Source organism: Solea senegalensis, linkage group LG10 (assembly GCF_019176455.1).
Source record: "Solea senegalensis isolate Sse05_10M linkage group LG10, IFAPA_SoseM_1, whole genome shotgun sequence".
NCBI classification, from domain to species: Eukaryota; Metazoa; Chordata; class Actinopteri; order Pleuronectiformes; family Soleidae; genus Solea; species Solea senegalensis.
Window position 1 is genome coordinate 11,586,088 of NC_058030.1, and position 14,845 is coordinate 11,600,932.

At 37.0% G+C, this 14,845-nt stretch overlaps 3 protein-coding genes across 4 annotated transcripts; all 3 read left to right on the forward strand.

Annotated features, from left to right (window-relative positions):
- Window positions 1-1,064: 1,064 nt before the first annotated feature.
- Window positions 1,065-4,187, forward strand: LOC122775921 (troponin I, slow skeletal muscle-like). Its single transcript, XM_044036155.1, has 8 exons — window positions 1,065-1,242; window positions 1,998-2,028; window positions 2,134-2,137; window positions 2,252-2,293; window positions 2,522-2,653; window positions 2,777-2,866; window positions 3,303-3,476; window positions 3,590-4,187. Exons 2-8 carry the CDS (start codon window positions 2,018-2,020, stop codon window positions 3,677-3,679), a joined length of 543 nt encoding a protein of 180 aa, XP_043892090.1. The 5' UTR covers window positions 1,065-1,242; window positions 1,998-2,017; the 3' UTR covers window positions 3,680-4,187.
- Window positions 4,188-4,451: 264 nt separating this feature from the next.
- On the forward strand, window positions 4,452-8,279 carry LOC122775919 (troponin I, slow skeletal muscle-like). Of its 2 annotated transcripts, none has more exons than XM_044036154.1 (8): window positions 4,452-4,491; window positions 5,069-5,102; window positions 5,242-5,248; window positions 5,867-5,911; window positions 6,007-6,138; window positions 6,480-6,569; window positions 7,360-7,533; window positions 7,691-8,279. In XM_044036154.1, exons 2-8 carry the CDS (start codon window positions 5,092-5,094, stop codon window positions 7,775-7,777), a joined length of 546 nt encoding a protein of 181 aa, XP_043892089.1. In that variant the 5' UTR covers window positions 4,452-4,491; window positions 5,069-5,091; the 3' UTR covers window positions 7,778-8,279. The 2 variants fall into 2 exon arrangements, with proteins under 2 accessions (XP_043892089.1, XP_043892088.1); XM_044036153.1 differs by having other exon boundaries at window positions 4,453-4,496.
- A 1,619-nt stretch (window positions 8,280-9,898) lies between these two features.
- bpgm (2,3-bisphosphoglycerate mutase) lies at window positions 9,899-14,472 on the forward strand. The gene is made up of 3 exons (XM_044035210.1): window positions 9,899-9,987; window positions 11,544-12,166; window positions 12,650-14,472. Exons 2-3 carry the CDS (start codon window positions 11,566-11,568, stop codon window positions 12,823-12,825), a joined length of 777 nt encoding a protein of 258 aa, XP_043891145.1. The 5' UTR covers window positions 9,899-9,987; window positions 11,544-11,565; the 3' UTR covers window positions 12,826-14,472.
- The last annotated feature ends 373 nt before the right edge of the window (window positions 14,473-14,845 follow it).

Genomic DNA, 14,845 nt, shown 5'->3' on the forward strand with positions numbered 1-14,845 from the left:
AATAACAATCACCAGTTCCATCCATCCACCCCTGTATCATCAGATGGTGCAATGACACATTTTTCATAGAGAGGCAATGGAACACAAACTCTGATCTCCTGCTTCAAAGTCTAATCAATCACATGTCCATCCACTACGACTTTCACTCCCTCACTTTTCATATTATTTCATATTAGGAGCAATTCTTTTTGAACTGAAAGTGAATTTTGCCACTGGATGTGAATCATGAGATTAAAGTGACTGATGTAGACAAAAGATTTTAAGCAGATCTCCTCAGCAGGAAGAGATCCTGGGGTGTATAAATAAAAAAGGAGGATCCAGTATTCTTTAGAATTAATATATGTTAAAGTGGGATTCTTGATGTTTATGTCTTCAGTACTACAGCAAAATTAAGAGTCATCTAAAGATAATTTAAACATGTGCTTCACTAGCACACTCAAGTCACTATAGTGGCAGCACACTTGCTACCTTGTTATAACAAGGATGATTTGCTGGCTCAGCTTACAAACAAACAGAAACCTTGAGAAGCACCTGTCTTTGTTCCTCTCTTCCCCTAAATAGAACCTGAGCAACCTTTAGTTTCGGTCTTACCTCCTTGGTGGTAAAGACTACTGTTGTCTGCCATCATGCACAGGCAATTAAATTGTGACTTACACTGATGGAATAAAGATCTGCACACTCTAAAAATATGAACTCTATCATTCAGTAGAAGATGAACATAGATTGAGAAGATGTATGTGTTTACAATTCTCAAATAAAATGACAACACTATAATTATCTGTGTAATCAAGCTGCCTATGTGTGTATTTGCAACAGTATATCTAAAGAATGTCTTTAGATATACAGATAAGGAAATACAAATACTCCAGTCTTGACCCAATTCCAGCTGGTCAATTTGAAATGTGTAACACTGACCCAGCACGACTGTGATGACCTCTTTAAATGCTCAGGGTCACTTCCTCCAACAGGTGCTGCTGAACACATGCAAAATACCCAACGGTTTAAGCCCATAAATGCAATTTTATTACCCCCTTTCCTGTCTGAATGCTGTGGTAAATGCTATGTGCAACAGTAAATGTCACCGTTGGCATATAGGCAGTAGCAGTAGCACAGACAGCAGGCTATTTTAATGAGCCATTCACATTTGGCACAGACACTATAAATCAGATTTTTCTCTCAGAAAGTCTTCACACACTCTTCAGCATTGACGTGTGGTTCACGGAGTTGTCTATCTTTACTAAGGTAAGTGATTGTGATGCGGGTGGATTAGCATAGCATAGTATTATGGGCATGTGCTTGTTTTTTTTTGTCTCAGATCTGATTCAGAGTACTGTTTTGTGATTAACATCAAGCCTAAACTGAGCATCATCTAACATGCATTTAGACTATTTGGTTATTCACCTCTCTTGGCAGAGGCAAAGCAGAAACTCATGTTGTCTGTGTTAACAGAGAACCTTGAAACTTTGCATATGACATAAAAACAATTTTTTTCAGTCTATCTGGCTTTTAGTTTGAATTAATCTTGTGAAAATGCATGTTTGTAATGCCTGCAAAAATAGCACAGTAAGTATGAATGTAACTAACATTAAATAAATTATGAACTCATTGCAATCTGTCAATAAAGCATTAAAAAAATCACAAATTAAGAGAATGTCTAGTGATGGGACAATACAGGATATTATTTCGAGTATCGTGATAATCACAAAAAACATTAATATTTTACGTGAGTGACGTAGAAATCCTGTCTTAACTCGCCAACATACAGTCATTTGGTGAATGGTGAATTGGTCTGGAGTGGATAAAGTATTTTAACCTGGGAAGATCATGAATCTTCAGTCTGCAGCTGACATTGAACGAACAGGTGTTAAATGGGAAAGGAAGTTGTTCTATTGGCAGAAAAGCATGATAGTAAAGATGTCTATTGATTCAGTTTCACACACATTTTCTTTCTTGGTTCAAAAATAGTTTTTAACTTTAACTCTTTGACCTCCTCACAGTGTGGGACCTAAAGACAACCATGGCTGACGAGTGAGTATGATCATGTGACCGCTGACAGCTATTAAAACAATGCAATAATATTCATGATGTAAATATGTTTCTATGTGTTTCTCCCTCATGTTAATGCTTCAACAGACCTGTGAGTATAAACCCATTTTTTCAGTCCTATTTAATCATATATGCCAATTGTACTTCACTATACTGTGTTGTTTAGTTTGTAGACAATCAATATTATTTACGTCTTGAATTCTAGAAAAAGTCAAAGATCTCCTCCTCCCGAAGGCTGGGGTTGAAGGTAAGGTTTTTTTTTGCTGTGATGTTGTTTTTAATATAGTATTTAAAATAAAGAATTTACGCTGTTTGATTGGGTGGGTTGTGAATGGCGTGGCTGAGTTGTAGGATAAGAATAAGTGATTGACGGTGTTGATATTTAGTTGTACTTGTGGCATTTTGTGTGCTCTAATTGGTCTTGAGATGGATTAAATAACAAAATCATTTTATGTTGATCTTTTTTCCGTTTTAGATCAGACTGTTGGCAGTTGCTGCTGAGATGCTGCAGGAGGAGAAGGAGCAGAGTGAAAGGGAGAAGGAGGCGGCTCTGGCAGAAAGACTTCCTCCTCTAAATCTGTCTGGTCTTTCTTTGCAAGAACTGCAGGTATTTTTCGCTCAAATATAAATAAATGACAAATGTTTGTCTCTCAGTAACTATAGCTCTTGCTATTAGCATTCATGACACATTTTCAGATTCAGTAGAGGAGACTCATACTGTCTTTCACAGGATCTGTGCAAAGACTTGCACCACAAGATTGATGTTGTCGATGAGGAGCGTTACGATATTGGCCTCAAGGTTTCCAAAAATGACACTGAGGTAAGCCATTTAAGAATAAATGGAAATGTTAGCTTGTTATCACCATGAGGACAAAGTAAAAATGTACAAACACTGCCTTCAAGTGGCAACTCTGAGGAAATACAAGACAAAACAGAATCTTATGGATAAGGGGTAGTACTTATCTTTGTCCCTAATTTTTGTCTTCTTTCATAATATTTTACAGCTCAGCTCAGTTTCAAATGTGTACTGTGAGCGTTGAGGAAAATAACACCTTCTCCATTGTGATCCATGACAATTTATATCTGCATCAAGAGTCTCATTATCCAAATGGCTTAAGATATACAGGGTGATTGCAGACACATTGATAAATCCCAGTTTTATATGGAATATGATCCTTCCCTCTCCATTTTGGTCATGAACAAAAATAATTGCAATGTATGTTACATCAATCGATCTGCTCGAACCCTCTGCCCAGATGGACAACATGAAACTGAAGATCACTGAGATGCAGAGTAAGTTCAAGAAACCAAACCTGAAGAGAGTGAAGATTTCAGCTGAGGCCATGCTGAGTGTGCTGCTGGGCTCCAAACACAAAGAGTCCTTTGACTTCAAGGCCAACCTCAAAACTGTCAAAAAGGAGGAGGAAAAGGTGAGCCTCATATTGGCTTATGATCTAAAAAAAACTAACCAAAAAAGCACAGCAGGTAATGGTTGTATCGCTTTTAGCCGGGCTGTTAATCTAACAAGTTATGTTTCCTACAGAAAGAGGAGGTGACTGACTGGCGTAAGAATGTGGAGGCCATGTCGGGTATGGAGGGCAGGAAGAAGCTGTTTGATGCCTCTGGAAACTAAAGAAACATTGTTTTGCTCAGAGAATCGTCCTCTTATGTTGAATTAATTACATAACATACTGTCAAATCTATATCACAATCTATATCACATTGGTTTATGAACAGTACAGGTAATTAACTACATAGAGTTTGTATTTGAGTTACTTGACTTTATTAAATAGACTTCATTATAGGCTATTGCGTATTGGTGACAAAGTAATTACAGTGATCAGCCTTGAGATGGCAGCATAATTCTTTCAAACTTATTTTCAGTGTCCTCAGTCTCAATGGAGTTGACTGTGTCAACACAGGTCTCTGAGGATTATCCTTCATAAATTAACAACTAACAGCGTATCAATTAATCATTTTGTCCAAGTTTGTCAGATATAACATTTTTGGCAATCGAAGATATACAGCTAAATTATTATTTAAATTGTGTAATTGCAGTATTTGTAGGAGTTCTATTTATATGAGTCCTCAGTGCAAAGCTGTAAACCAGCAATGTTCTCAATAAAACCTCAATGATCCTGCCTTGTGTTGACTATGAATATATGTACTCATGTGAATTGTTTCTAGCATCCATTTTCTTTATTTCATAAACATATTATTTGACTAAAGCTACGTCAGTCTTCAATCTCTCCCTCATCTCTCAAGAAAGCATCAGTGGATTGTCCTAAGACCTTTCACACCCCATACCTCAGACCCAGAGCAAGAATGGTGAGGACAGAGGGTCTATTTTAGTGAGCCACTCACATGGGCGCTGGAATCTATATATCTACCCTCTTTCTGTCTTCGTTGTCACAAAAAAACAAGCCTGTGACTATTTCTCAGCCGGTAAGTTAAGGATTCTTATCGTAGAAATATTACACAGTATCTCAGGATTTCAGTTAATTCTGTTAATTAACATGTTGTACTTTGTCTAAACTGAAAGCAGTTGCTCTGATAAACAAAATATAAAATGTTTTTAAGACATGTTATTTAGGGAACAGCAATTACTGCAGCTGTCTTTCTCGGATCTGGATCGTGAGCAGAATTTGCAAATGTAAATAATACTTCACAGTGTTTGACTTTTGAAAAACAAACTATTATAATTGTTTCGCACTGCATTTCTTCTGAGTTTAATAATCTATATTAGGACAAATGTTCTTCTTAATTAATCAAAAGTGATTAAATATGCATAGCAAAAAGCATACTGTCCATTAGTATTAGTTGTTTTATTTAGTTTGACCTTTATACAATTTCATAACTTTAAGTCTCATGCTACGTATCTACAACCAAGGCATGTGAAGTTTCTAGCTTAGAACTATTTAAATCTGATTAGTTGTTTCTAATTCCACATGGTAAATTGATGTGTCTGTGTTATTAATCATTCACACTTATCATTTTCTATCTTCTTGGTGGATTTAAATAGGGGAGACACACTAAAGTGCAGTCATGTCTGAAGCGTAAGTACCCAGATCTCACTATCGTTCATCATCTTACCGTGACCATGGGTCTTTAAATTACAAACAGATGTAACATTATTCTGTTATAACCCTACTTTTTCTCTTTCTATGTGGACACCATCCATCCTATACTGTACAGGCCACCGGTGAGTTGATCATTAAATTGTTAAATGTGTGGCAATGGTTGTGAGATGAATCTAACTGGGAATTTTACAGGATGGGTGCTTTAAATTTTAAATAATAAAAAAAAATATTAATAATATATACTGTATATATGTATGTATATATATATTTATATACATTTATATGTATATACACATATTCAATATCAACATGTAACCACGTAAAACAGCTTTTTGCTATTTCCATTTTGTGACTTAAAGCTATGAATACTGCCACTAACACCTATTTACTTATCAATCAATAAGAAATGTTGTAAATTCAGCATGAAACTTAATTCATTTTTCCACAAAGATCTTTATTTAGGGGTCTGACGCAACATAAATTGATTCCCTATCTTCTTACTCTCTGAATTTGAGTCACAGTAGCATTTACTCAGCCCTGATGACATAATGCTGCTCAGAGGATGTATTATAATCTCTTGATTTGTAAACACAATGAAGACTTGCATAAGAGTCAGACTAAAATCAAGTCAACAGTATATATATGTATATATATACATATATAAATATATAAATACTATATACAATATATAATCTAGTGTAAAAAAATCTGAATAAACTGTTCATTGTTTTCTTTTGTAGAAACCAAAGCCAAAGATTTCTGCATCTCGAAGACTGTTCTTGAAGGTATGTTATGTGTTTTTATGTCACTGTCTCGAATTACGTTGTCTATACAGAAAATTGTCTGGTGTAATTTTCTATGTGTATGTGCTGTACACCAGACCAAACTGCTAAAGAAAGCCATGACTATGCTGGAGAGTGAAAAGCAAGTCAGAAGAGACGAAAGAGAAAGAACCCTTGCTGAGAGAGTCCCATCCCTCCAAGTGTCAGGCCTGTCTGTACAGGATCTACAGGTATATAGTCTATCGCTGAAGTGCTTTAATCTTATAACCTGTTTGTAGATTGTGAGAAATAACACTTGAAGGTCCTGAGCCACAAGCAATTAAGTTTGTTTTGAATTTCACCTTAATAAGCAGCATCTCTTACAATGAAGAATTACTTTTATACATAGCATTGTCTTTGGTGAAATCCGTATCATATTAATTCTACAATAAGACGCTGCATGCATTTATATATATATTTATGGTTATGTATACTGTATTTACAAATACACAAACATGTTATTCTGCCATGCCACATGTCCATGAATTTATCCAAACTTCAGAACAAATGCACTAAAGGTTTATGTCCACAGACCCTCTGCAAAGAACTGCACCAGAAAATAGATGTGGTAGATGAAGAGCGGTATGACATTGCTGCCAAAGTGACGAAAAATGATAAAGAGGTAAGTGATATTTGCCAAAAACCATGTTAGCTTTATTTATGAAGAGATGAAGAAAGTAGGCAGGAGTACCGGAAGTCTAGGTGTGCTGCAAAGGAAAAGATTATAATGAATTCTATGAGATGGTAGACATTAATAAAGGAGAGAAGGTATCAATTGGCTAGACAGAGAGACTGAGCTAGAAATGCTCTAACAAGTGAAGGGTGGAAAGGCAGTTGGTCCAGGTGATAATCCTGTGGAGGTATGGAGATGTCTAGGAGAGACCAGATTCACACAGTGATGGAGAGGGAGAAAATGCCTGAGAAATGGAACAGTGTAGTGGTACTGATTTTCAAAAACACACGTGATGCAGGACTGTAGTAATTACAGAGGTCAAAAGTTGCACTCAGGCGTGGCTTGATACCACTTTTTCATGTCCAATTCTGATACCAAGGCCTTTAAGTATTAAGTATAATACTGATACCATTATAAAACATTCTTTTTATAAATTACCCTCATCCATTTTGCTTTTTTCCCCTTCTTTCATCTTAAAATAAACAGCTCATATCAGTGTGGCAAACATACAACTTCTTCTCTAATATTCTGGTCACATGTTGCCTTTGTGGGACTTTTAGGGTTTTTGTATTTTCATGTATCATGATTACCCCGGATTTCCCCTCCGAGATCTAAAACCAGTCATTTTCACCAATACTAATACTTAATATCATGTGTCTATTCACTAAAAAAAATTTATTCAATGCTAAAAAAATAAATTAATGTTACAGTAATGCTGTGCATTTGTTTGTCAAAAAAGGTACAGGACCTGTCTCAGAAGATCTTTGAGTTAAAGGGGAAGATGAAGAGACCAAACCTGAGGAGGGTGCGGGTTTCTGCTGACGCCATGCTGGGAGCTTTGCTGGGCTGTAAGGTCAAAGAGTCTGTGGACTTCAAGGCCAACCTGAAGACTGTGAAGAAGGAGGAGGAAAAGGTAAGGATGTTTTTACGGCTTACTAATGACACAAACAATCAAAATATATATATACAATATCAAAATATACTAATGCACTATAGTATAAGACTGCATGAAGTGATTGGGTTCTTTCGGAATTGTGATCTAAATTCTATTTTACACTTTAACCACACAGAAAGAGGAAGTGACTGACTGGCGTAAGAACGTGGATGCGATGTCTGGGATGGAGGGCAGAAAGAAGCTGTTTAATGCTGGACAGTAGATTTATAAGTATATACCTTTGGGAAATGTGCCAGCTGCTTTACAACAGGTACAAGTACCACCTAATCATGTGACTGTTGGTAAAAAGGAGACCCAACAATCAGGTGGTTCTGGCAAGTTCATGTTTCAACTGTTTGTGAAAATGGCAGTACTGAACATATTAACGTCATAATTGAGGAATACATATTGTTTTTGTACATAATGGCATAATGCTAACTGTATTATGAAAAACCTATGTATTTAAGGATGTATACTATTTTTGCATACAATAAACAGAGGGAATACAGATGTTTTATTAAGAATTTTAATAAGGCATTTTATCTGGTGTATTAGGGAAGATAATAAATACACACAAGGACAGTTTAAAGGTCATTTAAATATGGCAGTCAAGTCTGAATGGAGTCACGTTGAAGTGATAATCCTCAGAAAAGACTGTGGAATTAATAAAATATATGCTGACAAGGAATACATGTGCATCAAATAATAAAACGGTCATAACTGCAGACAGGAGTGGTCATCTGTGCCTTCATATGGGAAGCTGTTTTTTCTGCTTTTGTTGATATATGGTCATACATTTCATGAATGACTTATTGCCATACCTTTTAATGTGGTAATGCGACCTGCCCTGATATAGATATTATATAAATTTAGGAAAAAAGTGGCTTTGAATGGTCATCAAGACTATAAAAGTGTGATATATAAATACAGGTGATATATAAAATACAGACATAAATGTTAATCATATATCAGAAATAACAGTTTTATAACAATGATTATTTAAGGATTCCAATTGCAAATTTTTGGTAATAATTAGGGTTACATGAAATATAGCATAATGCTGCCAATAATAATTATAATAAATAAAGCTGTTAGTTATTAAAGAATTAAAAAAATCAGGTCAATAAAATGTCAGAAATTTGCTACAAATCCTAAACCAATCAAATCACATATTTATTTGCTATATTCTGAGGTACCTCTATTTGCACATAAGATCTTTTAATAGCATACATATTGAAAGGTGGTCACACTAGAAAAAGCACATGTGCATTTAATCAAAATTAATAATGCATGAGTTCCATTTAGCTTCCTCACCTTATGGGTGCATGCTGGCTTTCAGACACACTGTCTTCGTTAGTGTGATCAGTAACACCTGTGCCTTTCCTGCAAAAACAAGTCAAAACCAGAGAGTGGTTTAAAAACATGGGTCAAAATAAAATACAGATTACACATGTATAAAACATAAAATGTGAATATACGTATTTTTCTGTTGCTCTATAATTAACGGTTGTAGTTAATTTAGAGGTCCAATGTGTAACATGTAGGAGGTTTTATTGGCAGGGACTGAATATCCTGCCATCCATCTATCCAAGTATGTTTGTAAATATGTATCACTGCTTCAAAACAAGTTGTTTGGTTTACATAACTTTATGCCTTTTACCTGTACCTTAGACACGGCCCTCAGTTAAAGAAGGGCACCATCTTGCCCACCATGTCTCTACAGCAGCTTGTTCACCTCACAGCCAGAGAGAGAGATGAGGCATTCTTTTTGATATGTGATGGCCAATTAAGTTCTTTGATGCATTTTGGGAGGGAAAGGGGTTAATGGAGGAGTTTTCTGGGTCACTGAATCCCAATCTTACTTATGGCACCAAAATCTATAGAGCCGGCCCTGCTACTCTGAACCTACAGCTACAAACCCACACACGTTTAACTTGAGTTTGACCCATCTTAACTGTTTTTTATGTTGGAATTAATGTGGCACTGGTTTCAAAACTTAAGGTTAAAGGATTAAGTGTCATATTTTCCCCTGCATACAGCTTACATAAAATGTAAGCTGCCTGTGAGCAGAGAAATCCTGTAAAAAAACTACTGTCTTTCTCTTACAAACACTATAAATCCTCTCCAAGGTGTAAACAACAGAGTTCATACTACAAAACATCAACATTTCCACGGCAACAGACTGTACCTCTCCACATCTACGGCGTTCAACGGACGGTTACCACCACCACCTCCTCCTCATACTCCCTTTGCTACGCCTATTAAGGGCATTTGAAGATGGCTCCGCCTACACGCGGGAGCCACTATTCTGATTGGACGATCGTAATGCCAATCACCAGACTGGGGAACGTTTGCTGTGCACGTTCTGGGAGCAACTGTCAACACTGAAGACGACTACAGCTACAGTTAGGCCGGATTCGAAACCCACAAAGGGTAAGACGAGATTTTTTAAAAACATTCTGATCATTTTTGGACGAGGATGCCACATATATGTTTTTGTTGTTGCTTTTTTTAAACGTTGGTCGGTCTATATCTGTAACACGTCCACTCATCCTGTAAGCCTAGCTAAAAAGCGTCACAGCATCCTGTAAAATGTGCAAAGGCACACTGAAGTCGTGAAGTATGAGTTTGTTTTTTATTTTGCTTTGTGTTCAGCCTGCAGTATGCACAAGGCGGGATAATAATGCTAATTGCTGTAGCTAACTGCCTTTTCCTTGTCACCTTTAGATGCAACCTCTAACCTTTAGCTCTGCTACTGAACTCAGATCAGAGACAGTGACAGAGAAATATTGAGGCCACAGTGTGATAGATAGTCCCTGCTGGTGCAAAAGGGCAAGAATATAAATATACAGATATAAATAGAATTTTATAGTAAAGTATGATGATAATAATAATTCAGAAAACTGTAAAACAATACTTAATATAAATACATACAAGTACTGAGAACAATATAGAAACAACATTTACACACATATTAATAAGTTACCAATATCTTACAGAATAATCATATAGTAAAGCAGTGATATTGCTAGGTACATTAATTAAAATCTGAAAGGATACAGTAAACTAACTATCTGTGCCTTATTTTTCAGTATCGGTCAATATCCTTAGTTAATAATTATATTAAACCATACTAGCATCAAACAGGAGTTTAATGTTGAAATTTATTGAGAAATAAACAGTTTAGTTGAGACCTGTTGAATATCCAAGGGAACCACACAAATGACCAACTGTAGGTGGAAAGGATTGACTTCCTTGAAAATCTGTTATCATCACTGTTAAAGTAATATAAATGTGGAATATAAATTGATTACAACAGTCAAAAGAGTATTCAAAATTAAGATGATAACAGTCTGGTCCCTCTTGTTCCTCAGTGGTGAATTGAGCGGTGGTTGGTTAGCCTTTAGATGAGGCCCTCAAATATAACCAGGCTCATACAGTCATACGAGCAGAGATCATAGATGTACTAAAGGGGCAAGATCAGAAAGTGCTTTAAAGGGTATTATTCAAATGAATTATAAAATCAACCTTTAGCCTATAAAGTGAGGCTAATATAGGGTTAGTATAATCTCTCTTCTCTTTTTTTGTTGTAGTGAGGTGTTATGTATGTGTGCTCTGTTATGACAGACATGAATGAATGAAAGGCATTACAGTAGTCCAGGTAGGAATAAATGTATGGATATATTACCACCTTGTGGTGTTTTCTGGTGAACATCTGTGTTATTTTTGAGGTTCTTTTTGATCAGAAGGAAACTGGTCTGTACAATCTAGTTAACATGTGTATACATTTGAGGCATTTATCAAAAATGACAAAATGTTCTAGTTATATTGAGGGTGTCTGTGTTTGAGGAGGGTGCAAATTAACATTATGTCCAATGTCAGTTGGGATTGGCATCAACAGCCTTGTGACCTCATGTAGAGGATGTGGAGGAGAAATACTGTCATTTCTGTTTTCACTGACTGTATAACCTTTATCTCCATGTATGCAGGTTCCTGCTGTTGGTGCTGCGGATGTCCAAGTACAAACTCTTTCTGCTGAGGCATGGAGAGGGCGCCTGGAACAAAGAGAACCGCTTCTGTAGCTGGGTTGACCAGAAGCTGAGTGAAAATGGGGTGAAGGAGGCCCAGGACTGTGGCAGGCTCCTGAAGGAGCAAGGTTACAAGTTTGACCAGGTGTTCTGCTCCATACTCAGCCGCTCCGTTCAGACAGCATGGCTGGTGCAAGAGGCAATGGGCCAGGAGTGGGTCCCCGTCATCAAGTCTTGGAGACTTAATGAGCGCCATTATGGTTCTCTGATCGGCTTGAACCGGGCAGAGATGGCTTTAAAACACGGGGAGGAAAAGGTGAAGTTGTGGAGAAGGAGCTATGACATTACTCCACCTCCGATTGATGAATCTCATCCTTACTTCCTGGAAATCTACAATGACCGCAGGTACAACACTTGTGATGTGCCAAAGGAGAAGCTTCCCAGAGCAGAGAGCCTGAAGCAGGTGTTGGACAGGCTGCTGCCCTACTGGGAAAGCACCGTTGTTCCAGAGATAAAGAAAGGCAAGACTGTGCTCATTTCCGCCCATGGAAACAGCTGCAGGGCTCTGCTAAAACACCTGGAAGGTAGGCCACATCATCCTACTACGTTTTCATTTTAAAATGAAACAAGACTGATCAAACATTTTAGCTCTGTATCAGTTTTCCTCTGTGATCCCAAATCCCAAACTTAGAGGCTTTATGAGCTGATGTTTCTTGCAGAGTCAGTGAATATTTATGTTCCAGAAATGGAAGGCTGAACTTGTACAAAAAGACCAGTGAGTTTGTATTACATTTGGCCATGGCTATAGAATCCACGCTGACCTTTCTTCACACTCGTGAGCTGCAAGGGCTTCATGTGCGACTGGCCACTTCAGTAACTGAACTCATGTTGCCTGTTACATAATAATATGCAACACAGAATCTGAGACAGCTAAAACTCTGTCATACTGACATAAACATAGAGAGCATTAATCTATCTTGCTGGCAGTAGTGTGTCACATTACATGAATGTGAAATTAAAGACAGCTGTCAATAAGAATTTTAATATTCCTGCCTTTATTTTAACAGGTATATCAGATGAGGCTATAGCCGGTGTCACTTTACCTACAGGAATACCTGTGCTGCTCGAGCTGGATGACAACCTCAGGCCTGTGAAACCTCGACAACTCTTAGGAGACCAGGAGAAGATTAAGGCGGCCATTAAAAAGGTGGAGGACCAGGGAAAAGCCCTGCCTTCAAAGTAAATGCACTGGAGTGACTGTAAGACACGGTAGATCTGCCTTTTGTGACTTTTAAGTCATTCTTTAAGTGTAGCCAATAACAACAGTGATAACAATTTAATCGGTAAGATTGAACAAACAAGTGTAAGTCTTAGGCCATGTTAAGACCTCGTAATAGAATCTGCTTCTGATGATCTGTTGACAAGTGGACAGTGCTTAATGACAGGTGTGAACAGGTGTTAAAGATCTGATCACTTAAACCACATCTGGAGGTGGCCTACTGATGTCCTCAGCACCATTTCACTGTCATGAGAAACAAAACCACAACATTGTCTCAAAAGAATATAAGGGAACTGTAATTATTTTTTACAAATGAAGCTAATGCTGCTCACAGCACATTGATCTACTCACTGCTTATGGAGACACATTGTTATGGCAGGTGTAAACTTAGAGCTATTTACTTGTGAACAGATCCTTTGTATGGTAATACCAGACCTGAACTATAAAGTTACAGTTTGTGTAATACTGTAATGATGTGAACACAGGATGTGGGTGTCATAGGTCAGACTGGTCCTACTGGGTCAGGAAAAAGTCCAGTTATGTACTGTAAATGTCTCAGCACTGTGTGTAAGCACTGATTAAGTCTTTATGTTTTACTTATATATTTTTTTAGGCTAACTGTCCCATTGTACGACTGTATGGTGAATGTAAAGTTAATTATTTATTTACTCACTGACTACCTTTCAGATGTGGTAAAGCTTAAAAAAAGAATATATATATTATAATAATAATTGAAATAGGTCATGTTCAGTTAAAGGGAAAATGTTGCTGTGTTGCCAGAGAAAACACAAGCTTTGAGAAAGTATTAACCCTCAATCTTATTTTTCAAAAATTAATCTTGTCTCATGGAGATTTTTAAGAATGAAAAGATGCCGTTTACAAACCTTTCCTTCAAAAAAACACTGAAGTTCTGTACTACCCTTAGTTACTTACTTAGGAGTTACTCCTACGTAAATAATAATGTTGATACATATACACATATACATAGAAAGGCTATGTTTTTGAGTGAAGCTTACCATTATGTTTAAAAGCAGAGGGGTAATGAATGTGCTCCTTGGCCTGATTATTGCTTGGTGCTTTGCCGTTCCAGGCCATATAAGCAACATTTTTTATTTATTTATCCATTTTGTTACAGTAAAGTAAAACATGACTGAAATATTGTAGGCAACACAAGCATGGATTGGAATCTTGGATTCTAAATTATTATTTTTATGTCACATGTTTTTTTGTTAATAACATGGGGGAAAATGTTACAAACTACTCATGAGTCTTATAACAGCACTATTATATTATGTTATGTTATGTTACCACTGTGGGTGGCAAAGACCACTGTGTACTGTATTGTGCTTCTTGTTTTTAGACGGATACTACTGTGTGTCATTTATATCTCCTCTGTTTCCCAATGTGTTTGTTTGTGTCTTTGCTGTTGTTATTTTTGGTCCGTTCGATCAACAGAGGATTAAAAACAAGTGGAGTGCAACTGTTGATACTAAAGAGTAACAAAACATTTCATCGCAGATGATTGAATAACTTCCCTGCTGTCTACACCCTCCCACGAGAGACGTGTCAGGATAATCTAAAGGAAAGAAATAAACATTTCCTTAAATATTGTCTATTTGTCTGTTTGTCATTTTTTCAGATAAATCATCCTTTTGCAACGGCTTAGTGTCTCACATGTCTCAATGATATACAGTTAGCAGTAAATCCTATGATGGGGCAGTAGGAACAAATTGGGAAAGCAAACAACAATGCAGTTTGGAAGTACAGATATGCATGTAATTTGGATTCTGGTTTCCCCGAGCCCTCTGGAGACAGTAAACCACTGAGTCTGTTAGGCTACCACAGACTGGCACAGAGGAGTGGCTCTTTATTTGTCAACCATTTCTATAATTTGGCCAAACCAGCAGGGCCGAGCCAGAGAGAGAAAAAAACCTCTAATTGGTTGAAAACGCTCAGTGTGATTCTTGTTCCCATCTATGTGGCG

What these genes read in the sequence shown, in the direction of transcription:
- LOC122775921 (XM_044036155.1), top strand. An exon ending in CCCGAAGGCTGGGGTTGAAG is followed by an intron (nt 2,294 to 2,521) that starts GTAAGGTTTTTT and finishes TTTCCGTTTTAG; the next exon opens with ATCAGACTGTTGGCAGTTGC. An exon ending in TTTCTTTGCAAGAACTGCAG is followed by an intron (nt 2,654 to 2,776) that starts GTATTTTTCGCT and finishes TGTCTTTCACAG; the next exon opens with GATCTGTGCAAAGACTTGCA.
- LOC122775919 (XM_044036154.1), top strand. An exon ending in TGTCTGTACAGGATCTACAG is followed by an intron (nt 6,139 to 6,479) that starts GTATATAGTCTA and finishes TTATGTCCACAG; the next exon opens with ACCCTCTGCAAAGAACTGCA. An exon ending in TGAAGAAGGAGGAGGAAAAG is followed by an intron (nt 7,534 to 7,690) that starts GTAAGGATGTTT and finishes TTAACCACACAG; the next exon opens with AAAGAGGAAGTGACTGACTG.
- bpgm (XM_044035210.1), top strand. Translation starts at nt 11,566, where the DNA reads ATGTCCAAGTACAAACTCTTTCTGCTGAGGCATGGAGAGGGCGCCTGG. An exon ending in TCTGCTAAAACACCTGGAAG is followed by an intron (nt 12,167 to 12,649) that starts GTAGGCCACATC and finishes TTATTTTAACAG; the next exon opens with GTATATCAGATGAGGCTATA.